Source organism: Sapajus apella, unplaced genomic scaffold (assembly GCF_009761245.1).
Source record: "Sapajus apella isolate SASKATOON/1434 unplaced genomic scaffold, GSC_monkey_1.0 scaffold38, whole genome shotgun sequence".
Taxonomy (NCBI): Eukaryota; Metazoa; Chordata; class Mammalia; order Primates; family Cebidae; genus Sapajus; species Sapajus apella.
This window is the reverse complement of record NW_022436978.1, coordinates 41,447-55,798: the sequence shown is the minus strand read 5'-3', so window position 1 is coordinate 55,798 and position 14,352 is coordinate 41,447. Positions and strand designations below refer to the sequence as shown.

Sequence of the window (14,352 nt, the reverse complement as noted above, 5' to 3'; positions counted from 1 at the left end):
TGATGTTGAACAGATTTTTGTTCCAGACTATTTCAGGGATTTTTGTACAGCAAATGGCCTTAGAAGACAGAGATAGTATCTCCCTAAGATTGTGGTTCCTTAGCCATGATGCAAACCTACTGTGTGTAACACTCACCTGGGCCTGCCAGTGTTGCCCTGTGGGTCTTGGAGGGCAAGGAGGACCAAGGCAAACACGCTGCCTGCTGTGCCCTGAGCACTAGTCTCTGCCCAAGGAATCTGTGTCTTCTGCCAGCATTCATGTAGCTGGCTCCCTAACACAAGTTATTGAAAGTTCTGCTCAGTTTCTTAACCTCTCAGCTGCCTCTTCCAGATCAGCAGGTACCCTTATGGGAAGAGAGGCTCTAAGTCCCAGACTCACTTCTCTGAGTTTCTTTGTCCTGAATTTTGGTCCTATATTGGCAGCTGATGCGTTCAGATAGACGCTGTTTTGCACAGCTTTTCTAGTTGTTTTCTGTTCAGTGGGTCCAAATTTCCTGGTCTACCATTAGTGAAAGTGGTAGATAGTGAAGGCAGTTTTCAACTAAAAGGTTTCAAGGCCACCAAAAGGAGAAAAATATATATGTACTGAGAAAGAAAAGTCAAGACCTGTCATAAGAAGTGTCGCAGGTTTCTTGGGTCACACATACATACCAAACTGACCCATATATTCCTGAAAACAAACAGATTGCCTAGTGCTCCAGAGCCCTGCTATGGATGCCATATTTGATCTTGAGGCTTAGTTCCAATGCCAGCTACATCTTTTATAAAAGCCTTCCCACCCTATCTCCCTCACCTCCTCACCTAGCCAAAGGAAACCTTTCCTCTGTTCTCCCACAGGACTTCATAACTCTGTTAGGGCACGTCTCCATCTCTGCCACATTATAGTTGGCTCACTACCCAAATTCATAATTAGCAACTTGAGGACCCAATCACTTCTTAACTGTCTTTGTATTTTTCAGTATGTCTTGAATAGAAAATTTATGAAAATAAATGTTTGCATAATCTGATAAAGGAGATGAAGGAAAGGCAGAGAAGGAGAAAACCAAGGGTGTGGGATCAGAAACTCCAACAGAAGAGAGTGTTTCTACAGAATGAAGCAATTCTGAATACTGCTGAGAGGTCAGAATGATGAAGCCTGAAAAGTTCCCCCTAAATGTGGCAGCATAAAGGGTTCAGAACACTGACATTTATTGAGGAAGACAGGCCAAATGTTGCTTAGAGTCACTGCATTCTTCAGGCAAGTCAGTTAGGCAAGCTTATTGAAGGATGAACAGTTCTCAGTAAAAAGAGGAGTCATCATTCTTCTGAACCACCATGAACATTCCAGAGAAGAGGTAGATAGAAAGCTAGATTCTGGAGGATGTTCAGTGGTAAGCTAGGCCCTCAGGCAGGTGGTGACGCCCAGCAGAAATGGCATTATGAGCCCAGGCTTCCCTGGTCCCAGGAGACTGTTTTAGACTAGACATCTAGGAGAAAATTCTGGGCGCTGCCACTGGTCTTCCTAGACTGCATCAGGCTGGTCCTAAGCCTCCTGTTCCGGCTACATAGTGGACACCTCCCTCTGGGCTATAGCACACAGGGCCACAGCGCAACTGGGGCTCTTCCTCCTCATACCAGCGCTGTTCACTGAAGTCAGGGAAGAAGGCTGCAATCTCTCTGCTGGCTGAAACCACAGAGTCTGTAAGGGGAGATAAGACAGAGAAGGGGTTATCACATGGTAGAAGCAAGAGGCAGTCATAATCAGGTTCAGAAACCTAAGCCTCTACTTCGTCTGCCCCTTCAGTCCTGGGGCATGTAAAGAAAGTCAACAGGCCACATCTGCCAACATGGCTACAAAGACCAGAAACACAAATGGAAGAAAGCTCACTGGAGAGACCTGGCTGTCAACTCTACCACACAGTCTGCTCACTAACCCCAAAATATCCTGCTTATTTGTGGTTGTGGACAGGGGAGGCTGACTTACCAGAGCCATGGGTGGTATTGCGGGTGTCAGTGAGGCCAAAACTCCCACGAATGGAATCTGGGGCCACATAGCGTGCTCGGAACACTCTGGTGGGTCCCATGAGCGTCCTCCAGAGCTGGATGGCATCCTTGTGGGCGAGGATGTAGGCTCGGATTGGCCCGCTGTGAACAAAATGAGCACATGTAAGGAATCTGGCCATCTGGACTAGAAGGGTGTGCTGTGAGCAGGGCCTGAATAAAGACACACTCTATGTTCTGAGAGTTTTCCTGCCTTTCCAGCCGAATGCCAACGCTGCTTCAAGTAGGTGATACAAGGCCCTTGCTGGTGTACATAAAGCATGCAGAGATCAGTAGGGTGGCTACACAGCATTCGATGGGACTCTTCTACAGCCACTGGTCCAGTAACCACCACAGGACAGGGGCCTAACAGGTCAGCATCAGCTTGGTGACAGCCCCAAACCCATTTCTTCAGACTTGACATTGATTACAACTTTTATTTTATTTTTTGAGATGGAGTCTCACTCTGTCACCCAGGCTGGAGTACAGTGGTGCAATCTTGGCCCACTGCTACCTCCACTTCTCAAGTGTAAGTGATTCTCCTGCCTCAGCCTCTCGAGTAGCTGGGATTATAGGCACCTGCCACCATGCCTAACTAATTGTTTTGTATTTTTGGGGTTTCTGAGGCAGAGTTTCACTCTTGTTGTGCTGGCTGGAGTGCAGTGGCATGATCTTGGCTCACTATAACCTCTACCTCCTGGGTTCGAGCAATTCTCCTGCCTCGGCCTCCCGGGTAGCTGGGATTACAGGCACCCACCACCATGCCTGGCTAATTTTTTGTATTTTTAGTAGAGATGGGGTTTCACCATGTTGGCTAGGCTAGTCTGAACTCCTGATCTCAAATGATCCACCTGCCTCGACCTCCCAAAGTGCTGGGATTACAGGAGTGAGCCACCGTATCTGGCCTGACTACAGCTTTAAAGAATGGCAGTGAAATTAACAAATCCATTTAGTGGCAGGGGAGATTCGCCTCAGTGGATAAAGATGCTGGAACTAAATTAGAAGTACCTGGCCATGAACTCCACAAGCCGCTGATAGAAAAAACGCCCTGCAAAAAGAGAGGACCTTCATCAGGATACCTTCATCCTGGTGCCCAAGGCAACTTTCTGTCCTTCTACCTCCTTACCTAGAATAATAAAAATAAAAATTGTTTTAGAGACGAGAACAAGGACCTTGGAGTCTGACAAACCTGGGTGTGAATCCAGGCTCTGACACTTACAACCTGCGTAGTTTTGGGTAAATCATTAACCTTCTAAACGTAACTTTGCTTCCTAATCTGTATACAGGGTATATAACAACACCTACTTTTTAGAGTTGTTGGGAAAACTGAATGAAAAAATGAGCACTAGGACAGTGTCTGATGGTAAACATCCATGCACTATATGTTAACTAGTGATATTATCACGACATAAAACTAAGTTTCTGGTTAGGACTATAAGGTGGAACCCTTCTTGGGAAAAAAAAGATGGATAATCATGAAAAATGTGTGTTTTAAACCAAGATTTCAGAAAACTGGCTGCAACTGTACATGGTTGGTAGGTCAGAGAGCCTGCCATTGTGTTCCAGGTAAAATCACTCTTACAGGGCTCTTGGGATTGAGGCACCTTCCATTCTGAGGATTGTTGATCCTACCTTCATGCTCTCGGTAAAACCTCTGGCAATCTTCCTTTCTCCACAGTAGTTCTCTCATTCGTATAATCAGGAACTTGTTGCTTAGAATCTGCTGATGAACAGCCTGAATAAACCACCCCCCCCAAAATAAAAATTAATCAGGATACCAAAACTGACCAAAAGAAACCACGAGTACCCACTGTTGCTCAGGACTTGAGGGTTTGTCATATTGGGGGGTGAGAAGATGAGGTGGAGTAAGGTCAAGACCTCTAGTCACAGAGCAAGAGTGTGCGCCTTGGGTGAAAAGGGACAGGGTGTGCTGTCTCTGCCCTTCCATACCTGTAGCTCCTTGAGCTCAAGACCACAGGACCCACCACTCAGATCACCGTAAAAGTCTTCTTAGTGGTCCTGCCTTGAGTTTCTCTCACTGCTTCCAAACTATCACACTTGATAGATGAGAAACTCTGTAATTTACATGTCACATTCTGGTCAGGTGTTGGGTAGTTCCTTTGAGGCCCAGGTGAGTCCTGCCACTTCCAGGCCCCCATTCCTGACTGCCTGATCTTCCTCTGCACCATTGTAGGCTTACTTAGCAGTGCTGCTCAGTTAGTGAGCACCTTATCAAACTATGGTAAGCAGAATGTGAAAATGATCCCAAGCCCCACCAGGATTTCCCACCCTAATCCCCAGGACTGTGAATGTGATGCAATGTGATTATGTTACATCACATAACAATAGGGATTTTGTAGGTATAATTAAGGTTACTAATCAGTTGATTCTGCTATAATCAAAAGGGAGATTATCCAGGTGGGTCTAATTAATCACATGAGCCCTGTGGGATTAGAACTGTGAAGGCTTCTCAAGTCCAAGCATTTTCTCGGGCTAAAGGCTGAAGAAGTCAGAGAGATTCAAAGCATAAGGATTCGATGCACTGTAGCTATCTTGAAGATGCAGTGGGCCATGTGATGAGGAATGTGAGTGGTCTCTAGACACTGGGAGTAATTCCTGCCTGAAGGCCAACAGGGAAATGGCAGCCTCAGTCCTACCATCATAAGGACATGAACTCTGCCAACAACCTGAATGAACCTGGAAGTGGATTCTTCCCCCAGACTCTCCCGATAAGGGCCTGGTCAGCCAATATCTTGACTTTGGCCTCCTGAGACCTTAAGGAAACAACTCAGCCAAGCCTACTGGACCTCTAAACTATAGAACTGTGAAATAATAAATGAGTATTGTTTTAAGCTCTTAAGTCTGGAGTAATGTGTTATGTAGCAATAGAAACGAACACATGTACATTGTCTTGAGATTTGGTTCTCTCTATTATTGCATTGGGTCCTTTCTTATATTTTAGATCTGCCTCAAGTCTCCAATAGATTTTTAGTGTCCTTAGGTCAGAGTTCATGGCATCTAGTTTTGCCTCCACAGCATCCAGCACAAGTCTGTGCTGTCAGTCACAAGTGGCCGAATGGCACCTGAAGCAGTGGCAATTCCAAGGGCATGAGGTAGAGGTTTAGGATTCAGTCTTACCTCCAGAATCAGTGGATGGGCGACTGCATCAGGCTTGATCAGGGCTAGAGTGAGCTGGAGAGCCTGAGGGCTTCGCAAGATTGAGGCCATCTCACTCCTGCCATTAGAGAGGTGTATTAGGAACCCTTCAGGACTGCACTCCCAGCCTTCCCTACACTGGAGCCATGCAGCCTTGCAAGCCAATCGCTCTCACTCCTGACACTCATAAAGAATGTGACAGTTTCATCTTAAGGTCATACAGATTATTTTATTTAATTCCCCATTTGGGCTCATGGGATCAAGTGAAGGGAGTGGTAGAGGGAGCATTCAAGTTGCCCCATGGAGTATATAATTTGGTGCAACTGTAAGCCTATAAGAGAGTTACCCATTCAAGAGAAACTCAAGTTTAAATACTGTCTCTGCCAATATCCCTTCCTTTCTTTTGTATTTTATAGAGGATTTACAATTTATACTCCTAAACAGCCTATTCACAGGGTATAATGATGAATTCATCTCTTAAAATCCTCCATCCCATAGTGCTCTCCTATCAAATCTAGAATTGGAAGACTGATGGACAGGAACTGAGGTGCTGCCAGGATACCAAAAAGTCTGCTGGATATACAGCATCTCTTATCTAATATTATGGAGAGATCAGGATCTCCTGTGCCCAAAGCAACCTGTTAATACACTCAGCTGTCCTCAGTGGCAAGACTTGTCAACATGCAGCTCCAATGACAGGAACAAGTCATAACCATTTTGCATTTGAAACAGTGCCGGGCACAAAGGTGCTTGATCAATTTTATTTACTAAATAAACCTATATAGTCTTATTTCTATTCATCTTTGTATACCTAGGGTCTAGCATGCTACAAGTGCTCAACTTTGTAGAAATGACATAATGGACATAAAAGCATTTTATAAACTGGACTAAGGGAATTTTGAGGTCTTTTCCAACTGTAGAATCCGAGTTATATGTGATGGGAGTAAAGCCTTTGTCTCAAGTCTTATCTCAACATTATCTCTCATTTGGCCATGTGTGGTGACTCACACCTGTAATATCAGTACTTGAGGTCAGGATTTTGAGCTGGGCAACAAAACAAGACCCTGACTCTCCTCTCTCTCTCTTTCTCTGTCTCTCTCTCTCTGTGTGTGTGTGTGTGTGTGTGTGTGTGTGTGTGTAAAATCTCTCATTTGTCAACAAATACATAGAAGGTTTCCATTTTCCATTAACACAAGCAGGGACAGAGTCTAGACAACATTCTCTTTTATCTTACCCTAAAGCCTGTCAGTCCTGTTAAAGGTGGTATTAGAATCTGGCCCAAACAAAGAAACTATGCCATAGTCTCTTCTATTCATGTTCTTTCTACACCTTTCAACCCGATTTTCCACCCAAACCATAAAGCCAAGCCCAATCTAACTAGTACAAGATCACCCAATGCATTCTCCCTAATGCCACAGGTGGTAACATCATTTTCAGCAGTTGTCTACAGAGACATTCATGACACCTCCCCTCCCTCACTCTTCATATCCACACTATCACCAACTTCTGGCAATTTTTCCCACCTAATATATCTCCAAACCCATACTATTCTCTCCCCCTCAGCTGCTACCACCCTAACTCCAAGACATCATCATTCCCCTCCGGACATCTTAACAGCCTCCTCACTGGTCTCCCAGTTTCTGACGTGCTAACCTCTACAATCTCCACACAGCAGCAAAGTGAACTAAATATGCAAATCTAATCATAAGGTTTCCTCCTTAACGCTTTAAAGGGCACCCTGCTCTTAGAATAACAACCAAAATCCTTATCATGGCCTCCCAGGCTCTGCATGATCTTGTGGTCCCCACCTACCTCTCTAGCCTCATCTGGAACCCCACACTCCTTAAGTTTCGCTAGCTCCAACGTCATGGGCCTTTCAGTTTCGAAAGACTTTCTGGCTTGACGGCCTTTGTGTGAGTAGTTTTCGCAGTCCCGGACGTGCTTTCTCTGGTTATCTCCTGCTCACCTTCGAGATCTTAGCTCACTTCCCGTTATACTTTCTCACAGCTCCGTGCAAGTTCTCAGTGTCTTCCCCACCAGAAGATGTAAGAACTGCCTAGCACAGAGCTGGCTCTTAACAGTATCTGAATGAACCAACGAATGCACCTGATCCAGCTACTCCAAGGCTAGGCTGCTAGGGGTTCTCGTGGCAAGAACATGCGGCCTGTAGGGAGGACATGATTCCTTTCCTAATGCATCTAAGTTGTGGCTGTCCTGACTGTCGGTTTACAAGAAACTGACAAGTCGAAAAACCTGCTCGACTTAAAGGTGACTCCATCAGAGAATTAAAAATGTTAAAGCTGTCAGTACATTTGCCCCTCAGCCCTTGAGCGGACCACCACTCGGATTCCTGGAGGGCGGCTGCCCTGCCCTGGTTTACCTACGCGCGGCCGAGACCTGCGCCCCTACCCCTGTGGCCACGCCCTCCAGCCCCCAAGGCTCACGGCCTCAGCTCTCGACCCGGCCCCCTATTTCTCTAGGCCTACGACTGCGCAACCCTCACCCCTCGTACCCGGGGCCTAGTCCACCCCAGATTCTGGGTCTTTCGGAGCCCCAGTGTAGCGGGACTCCAGCGCCGGGTTTACCTGGTCCTCCCACACCGGGCTCGGCCACCAGGCGCCACGCTGGATAGCCTGCGGCCCTCGCGGGGTCCTTCAGGCGCTCGCCGGGCAGCTCACCTCGGGGTCCTCGCTTGGTTGCGCTGCGGTGTGAGACGCGCAGTGAAGAGCCGTGGGCTGGCCTCGGCCCGTGCTCTTGCTGCGGACGGCAGTAGAAGATGAAGCCGTATTGGGCGATGGAACTCGCTTGTGAGAACCGCTTCTCGGAAGCCAGCATGGCGCCCACTGCGGGAGGGAGTGCCGTGTCGGGTGCCGTGCGGCGCTCCGCCAAGTGGCTGAACCTAGAGGACCGGACGGGCAGTTCAGGGTGGCAGCCCGGCGCGGGTGATGTCCGCTAGCAGGAACACAGACGGAAACCTTGCCCATCTCGTTATTTTCTTTGCCTAGGGTAGTGCCTGGAACATGGTTGATGCCCAGTATTTGTCAAAAGTACACGGAGGGCAAAGAACTTCAGCGCTCGATCTCGAGTGCTTTGAAGGCAGCCCTTCAAAGTGTTTTGAGCTCGGAGCGATACACTGGCACGAAGGATCCTTGGCTGGAGCCCAGGTGTACATAAGTCATGAGGGAAGCAAGTTATAACGACCTTGGACGTGTCATTAGGAATCTGGGCAGTAAGGTGTGGATTGGGTTACTATGGAGTCTATTGTAGTAGTCCAGGGTGAGGAGATGAGAACTGGGTGTATTCTTGGTGGGTACTGTGATGTATGCAGAGGATGAGGACAGGGAGAATGGATCGGGGTCCATTGTGGCAGGATGAATAAAGGCGGTTAAAAAAGTGTTTTTGTTTCTTGGGGTTTTTTTTGAGGGAATCACTGAGAATGAGAAGAGTGAATATAAACGATAACCATCATCAGTTTAAATACTTACTTGCACATTTAACTGACTTCAGTATCTGCTACACGGGTAATGCCCTCTTGGAAGGTTTGTCCCTAACTCCTCATGGCTTCTCTCTCTGCAGCAATAAGAAGCTACTTCCCAATAGTTTCCTGATACCCCCTCCACCTTTGGGAACTTCTGAGGAAAGTTTTTCCAGTCTCTTCAGAGACCCCTCCATTTCTTCTCTTTTTGTTTTGACCCCTGACCACCACCCCCTACTCTAACCTTAACTCCTTTGATAATCAGTTCCAATCCTAACCCAGGCCCTAGTTCCTAAATTCATAACCCTTTAATCCTAGACCTGGTCTCTTGATCCTGAGCCCTTGATACTTACCTTCTAACCTCCTAATCCTAATCTCGAATCCCTAAACCCCAACCCATGAATTCTAACCTCTGATTGTCGAACCTCAGGTCCCCAACTGTAACTCCAAAGATGACAAGCCAGTACTTTTCCCCACCCTGAGTCACAGAGGGAGCTGTAGCAACTGAAACTGCAGTAGGCCAAAGGACCCAGTGAATAAGCCAGCAAACTACATAGAAGATATGGTGTATAACAGCAAGCCTCAACAAATCTTCCTCGAAGATGAGCAACAAAAATCTCAGTCATTTTGACTATACCTCTGTATCTCTACAAAGGGGCTTCAGTCAGCAAGTCATCTCAGCCCCTGAAAGGAAGAGAACAGTCCTTATAAGTTGCAAAGGTCTCAGACAGAGGACATGGATGGCTCAGTAAAGCTCCTGTTCTAGGATACAGACAGCAAAAGAAACCAGCAATACAGTAATCACCATGGCCCAGCAGATGAGAGCCACAGCATCACCACCCCGAGTCTTCCCAGCATGATCATCAGACAAAGGAGAATTCACAGTAGTAATAAAAAACATTTACTAAACACTTAGTACTGACCAGGTGCCTCATTCAATGCTACCCTTAATGTGAATTCTGTATGTATACTATTCTTAGATATACTTTTTTTTTTTTTGAGATGGAGTTTTGTTCTTGTAGCCCAGGCTGGAGTGCAGTGGTGTGATGTCGGCTCACTGCAACCCCCACCTTCCGGGTCAAGTGATTCTCCTGCCTCAGACTCACGAGTAGCTGGGATTAGAGGCCTGTGCCATCATGCCTGGCAAATTTTTATATTATTAGTAGAGATGGGGTTTCACCATGTTGGCCAGGCTGGTCTCAAACTCCTGACCTCAGGTGATCTACCTGCCTCGGCCTCTCAAAGGGCTGGGATTATAGGCATGAGCCACCACGCCTGGCCATTTAGATATAATTTTTAACAAATTGATACTGCTAAAGCCTTGCTTAGATGGAAATTTGCAGCCTAAAATACATATCTTAGAAAAGAAGAAAGACTGGAAATTCAGTAAGCCTCTATCTCAACAAGTTAGAAAAAGAGGAACAGAGCCTCAGAAACCTGTGGCACACCATCAAGCATATAATATTGTTATTATTTATTATTAACTACTGCTTTACATAGTTGTCTTTTAAATCATATAGGATAATAAAAGATTTACAAACAAAACCACATATTTATACTGTCTTTATAGTTACCTGTGTAGTTACCTTTACCAGTTCTCTTCATTTCCCCATGTGGATTTAAGTGTCCTTTCATTTCAGCCTGAAGTATTCCCTTTAGTGTTTCCTATAGGGTGGATCTCCTGGAGAGAAATTCTTTTGGTTTTTATTAGTTTTGTTGGTCTGTCTTACTTTCTCCTTCATTAGCTGGGATTACAGGCATGCACCACCACACCTGGCTAATTTTGTATTTTTAGTAGAGAGGGTTTCACCATGTTGGCCAGGCTGGTCTTGAACTTCTGACCTCAGGTGATTCACCCACCTCAGCGTCCCAAAGTGCTGGGATTACAGGTGTGAGCCACTGCACCTGGCCTCTCTTTCATTTCTGAAGGATTGTGTTTATGGATATAGAATTCTTGGCTGGTATTTTTTTGTGTTAGCACTTTGAATATGTTATCCCACTGTTTTCTGGCCTCCATGTTTTCTGATGAGAAACTAGATGCTAATCTTACTGAGGATCATTTGTACTTAATGATTTGCATCTCTTTTGCTGCTTTCAAAAAATTTTTCTCTTGGTCTTTGGCTTTTGACGGAGATTATGATGTGTATAGGTGTGGATTTCTTTGAGTTTGTCCTACTTGTAGTTTGCTGAGTTGCTTGGATATGAATGTTAACATTCTTCAAAAAATTTGAGATATTTTCAGCCATTATTTCTTCAAATATCTTTCCACCTTTTTCTTTCTTCCTTCTCCTTCCTGGACTATCATCATTTTTATGTTGTTAAGCTTGATTATATCCCTCAGGCTTCCAGGGCTCTGTTCCTTTCTCTTTCTGCTCCTCACACTGGATAATGTCAGCCTTTCTTCAAGGTCACTTGTTCTTTCTTCTGCATGTTTAGCCTCTCTAGTGAATTTGTCATTTTAGTTATTGCACTTATCACCTCAAGAAGTTATATATATATTTTTTGAGATGACGTTTTGCTCTGTCACCAGGCTGGAGTGCAGTGGCATGATCTTGGCTCACTGCAACCCCCGTCTCCTGGGTTCAAGCGATTCCCTTGCCTCAGCCTCCTGAGACTACAGACACGTGCCACCATGCCCAGCTAATTTTTTGTATTTTAGTAGAGACAGGGTTTCACCATGACCAGGATGGTCTCAATCTCTTGACCTTGTGATTTGCCTGCCTCAGCCTCCCAAAGTGCTGAGATTACAGGAGTGATCCACTGTGCCCAGTCAGAAGTTATATTTTTTTAAAAAATCATTGCTTTATGATGTTCTCTAGCTGTTCACACATCATTCTTATACTTTATTTCTTTAGACATAGTTTATCCCTTTGAAAAAATATGTATACATGTATATATGTCTATTTTTTAAAAATAAGGTCTTGCTGTCCCTCAGGCTAGAATGCAGTGGCACAATCATAGCTCACTGTAGCCTAAGCCTCCTGGGCTCAAGCAATCCTCCCACCTCAGCCTCCTGAATAGCTAGAACTACAGGCACATGCCAATATGCCCAGTAATTTTTAATTTTTTTGTAGTGATGGGGTCTCACTATGTTGTCCAGGCTGTTTTTGTTTTGTTTTGTTTTGTTTTGTTTTGTTTTTAGACAGAGTCTTGCTCTGTTCCCTGGCTGGAGTGCAGTGGCGCAATCTCAGGTCACTGCAACCTCCACCTCCCAGGTTCAAGTAATTCCCTTGCCGCAGCCTCCCCAGTATCTGGGACTACAGTTGCATGCTACCACACCCAGCTAATTTTTGTATTTTTAGTATAGACAGGGTTTCACCATGTTGGCCAGGATGATCTCAATCTCTTGACCTTGTGATCCGCCTGCCTTGGCCTCCCAAATTGCTGGGATTACAGGCGGGAGCCACCATGTGCAGCCCAGGCTGGTCTTGAACTCCCAGCCTCAAGTGATCCTTTTACCTCAGGCTCCCAAAGTGTTGGGATTACAGGCATGTGTCACCTGCCTGGCGCAAATATATTTTAAATGGCTGATTTAAAGTCTTTGTCTAGTAAGTCCAACATTGGAGCTTTCTTAGCAACAATTTCTATTGACTGATTTGTGTGTGCGTGTGTGTGTGTGTGTGTGTGTGCGCGTGCCAGATTTTCTTGTTTCTTTGCATATGTCATAATATTTTGTTGAAAACTGGATGCTTTAAATAATATAATGTGGCAAGTTTGGAAATCAGATTCTCCCCTTCCCTGGGGTTTGTTGTTGCTGCTATTCATTTGTTTAGTGATTTTTTTTTTTTTTTGAGACGGAGTTTCGCTCTTGTTACCCAGGCTGGAGTGCAATGGCGCGATCTCGGCTCACCGCAACCTCCGCCTCTCGCGTTCAGGTAATTCTCCTGCCCCAGCCTCCTGAATCGCTGGGATTACAGGCACGCACCACCATGCCCAGCTAATTTTTTGTATTTTTAGTAGAGATGGGGTTTCACCATGTTGACCAGGATGGTCTCGATCTCTTGACCTCGTGATCCACCCGCCTCGGCCTCCCGCAGTGCTGGGATTACAGGCTTGAGCCACCGCGCCCGGCCCTGTTTAGTGATTTTTATCAACTAATTTTTTAACGTCTGTATTCTTGGTGGTGTGTAACCATTGAAGACTGTTCCATTAGTTTAGTAGTCATCTAATGATTGGATATAGTTTTTAAATACTTAGAACCAATACATCTTTCTGCCTTTGCTGAGGTATTCTGTATGTACGGAGCCATGCCTCCAAAGGTCAGGTATGCAGTTTACAACTCTGCTTTAGATTTTATTTCTTGCTATTCAGAGCCTTAAAGTCAGCCAAGGTGAGCACATAGGGTCTTCTAAAGATTCTCCTGGACATGGTCTTCTAGATTCCCAGAAATATGCCAGAGCTTTTCAAAAGCTCCTTGGACATTCTATTCTCAGCTTTTTCTTTTAAGTTTTTTTTGGTTAACTATTTGTTTGTCCTAAGTGTTATCATTGCTTAAGGTTGTTGCAAATTTAAAAAATTGAGGCTGTTTGTTTTTAACAAATGCCCCAGGGAAAAAGTTCTCAGTGAGAGAACTCTCAGTCAGGTTAAAACAAAACAAAACAAAAAGCCAAAAGGCAAGCCTGCTAGAAGAGGTCTCTAGGGAACTGCCAGGAAAATCAAATAACAACCATTTTCTGAAAATGATGTTTTTGGGGACCTCCAAACCTGTTCTTCCCCATTTAGTGTCTTTTAGCAGGCTGGTTTCCACCAGGATTTCAGGGCTGGTTTAATTTAAAGCTACAGCAGAGTTGGAGTAGGGAGAATGGGTATAGGGCAAGTTAAAAACACCACAAAGCTTGCTCTTCTTACTAAAATTTTAGATTCTGTGGACATTTGCTCACAATCTGAGTAAGAACAGAGGGAACCTATGGCATGAGTCATGTCATTTTGGGATGAGAAAATAGAATATCTGATATTTTTTAAAGATTCTTATTAACCAAGAGAAATGTTTGCCAGCCAGGTTTTCTGCTGAGAATCATTTATTGAAGATAATAAATCAATGAGTTTGATCCAACCATTAGTAATTAAAGGGGATATACTTGAAGAGGCAACCATTGTGTTTCACTTGGCCATCTGGAGAGTCAGCAGATTTTATAATTCTTTGTGGTATGTTCAAGAGTTTTCCTGCAAGAGAAGTATCTGTTTAGAGAAATCAAATTTAGGGAAGTTAAGAGGAAAATTCCCCACATTGGTAACCACAACTGTAGTTCAGCAGGGGAAATGCTAAACAACTATTCTCCGAATTAAGGCAGGTTAGAGACATTCTAAAATGTCATTGGAGAAGAAAAAAGCAGAGTGGAAGTGGGTGGAAAAGAGGAAGGCAAAGGATGTGGATGTCTGGGTGAGCCTTTGGACCCCAGGAGAGCCTCTGGGAACTCCCACAGACGGTAGAGGCAGTGGAGTAAACATGAAGCAGGGTCCTGGCAGAGGCCTGTTGGGGGACATGGAAGGCATAGAAGGTGGTATTAAAGAACAGAGCCGGGGCTGGGCGCGGTGGCTCAAGCCTGTAATCCCAGCACTGTGGGAGGCCGAGGCGGGTGGATCACGAGGTCAAGAGATCGAGACCATCCTGGTCAACATGGTGAAACCCCGTCTCTACTAAAAATACAAAAAATCAGCTGGGCATGGTGGCGCATGCCTGTAATCCCAGCTACTCAGGAGGC

General features: G+C 45.2%; 2 protein-coding genes across 7 annotated transcripts in view; both read right to left on the bottom strand.

The window, feature by feature from the left end:
• Positions 1-1,164: 1,164 nt before the first annotated feature.
• NME6 (NME/NM23 nucleoside diphosphate kinase 6) lies at positions 1,165-8,317 on the bottom strand. Of its 5 annotated transcripts, none has more exons than XM_032297894.1 (6): positions 7,688-8,317; positions 5,158-5,254; positions 3,652-3,754; positions 3,028-3,067; positions 1,964-2,124; positions 1,165-1,678 (listed from the first exon to the last, which is right to left on the bottom strand). In XM_032297894.1, the coding sequence occupies exons 1-6, from the start codon at positions 8,008-8,010 to the stop codon at positions 1,512-1,514; spliced, it is 891 nt and encodes a 296-aa protein (XP_032153785.1). In that variant the 5' UTR covers positions 8,011-8,317; the 3' UTR covers positions 1,165-1,511. The 5 variants fall into 5 exon arrangements, with proteins under 5 accessions (XP_032153785.1, XP_032153789.1, XP_032153790.1 ...); XM_032297898.1 differs by having other exon boundaries at positions 7,761-7,874; XM_032297899.1 differs by having other exon boundaries at positions 7,679-7,760.
• A 5,333-nt stretch (positions 8,318-13,650) lies between these two features.
• Positions 13,651-14,352, bottom strand: part of SPINK8 (serine peptidase inhibitor Kazal type 8 (putative)) — a 20,127-nt gene continuing 19,425 nt past the window's right edge. For both annotated transcript variants that reach the window (XR_004275029.1, XR_004275028.1), the window contains one exon: positions 13,651-13,813. The gene's annotated coding sequence lies outside the window, so the exon portion shown is untranslated. The remainder of the gene's footprint in view (positions 13,814-14,352) is intronic.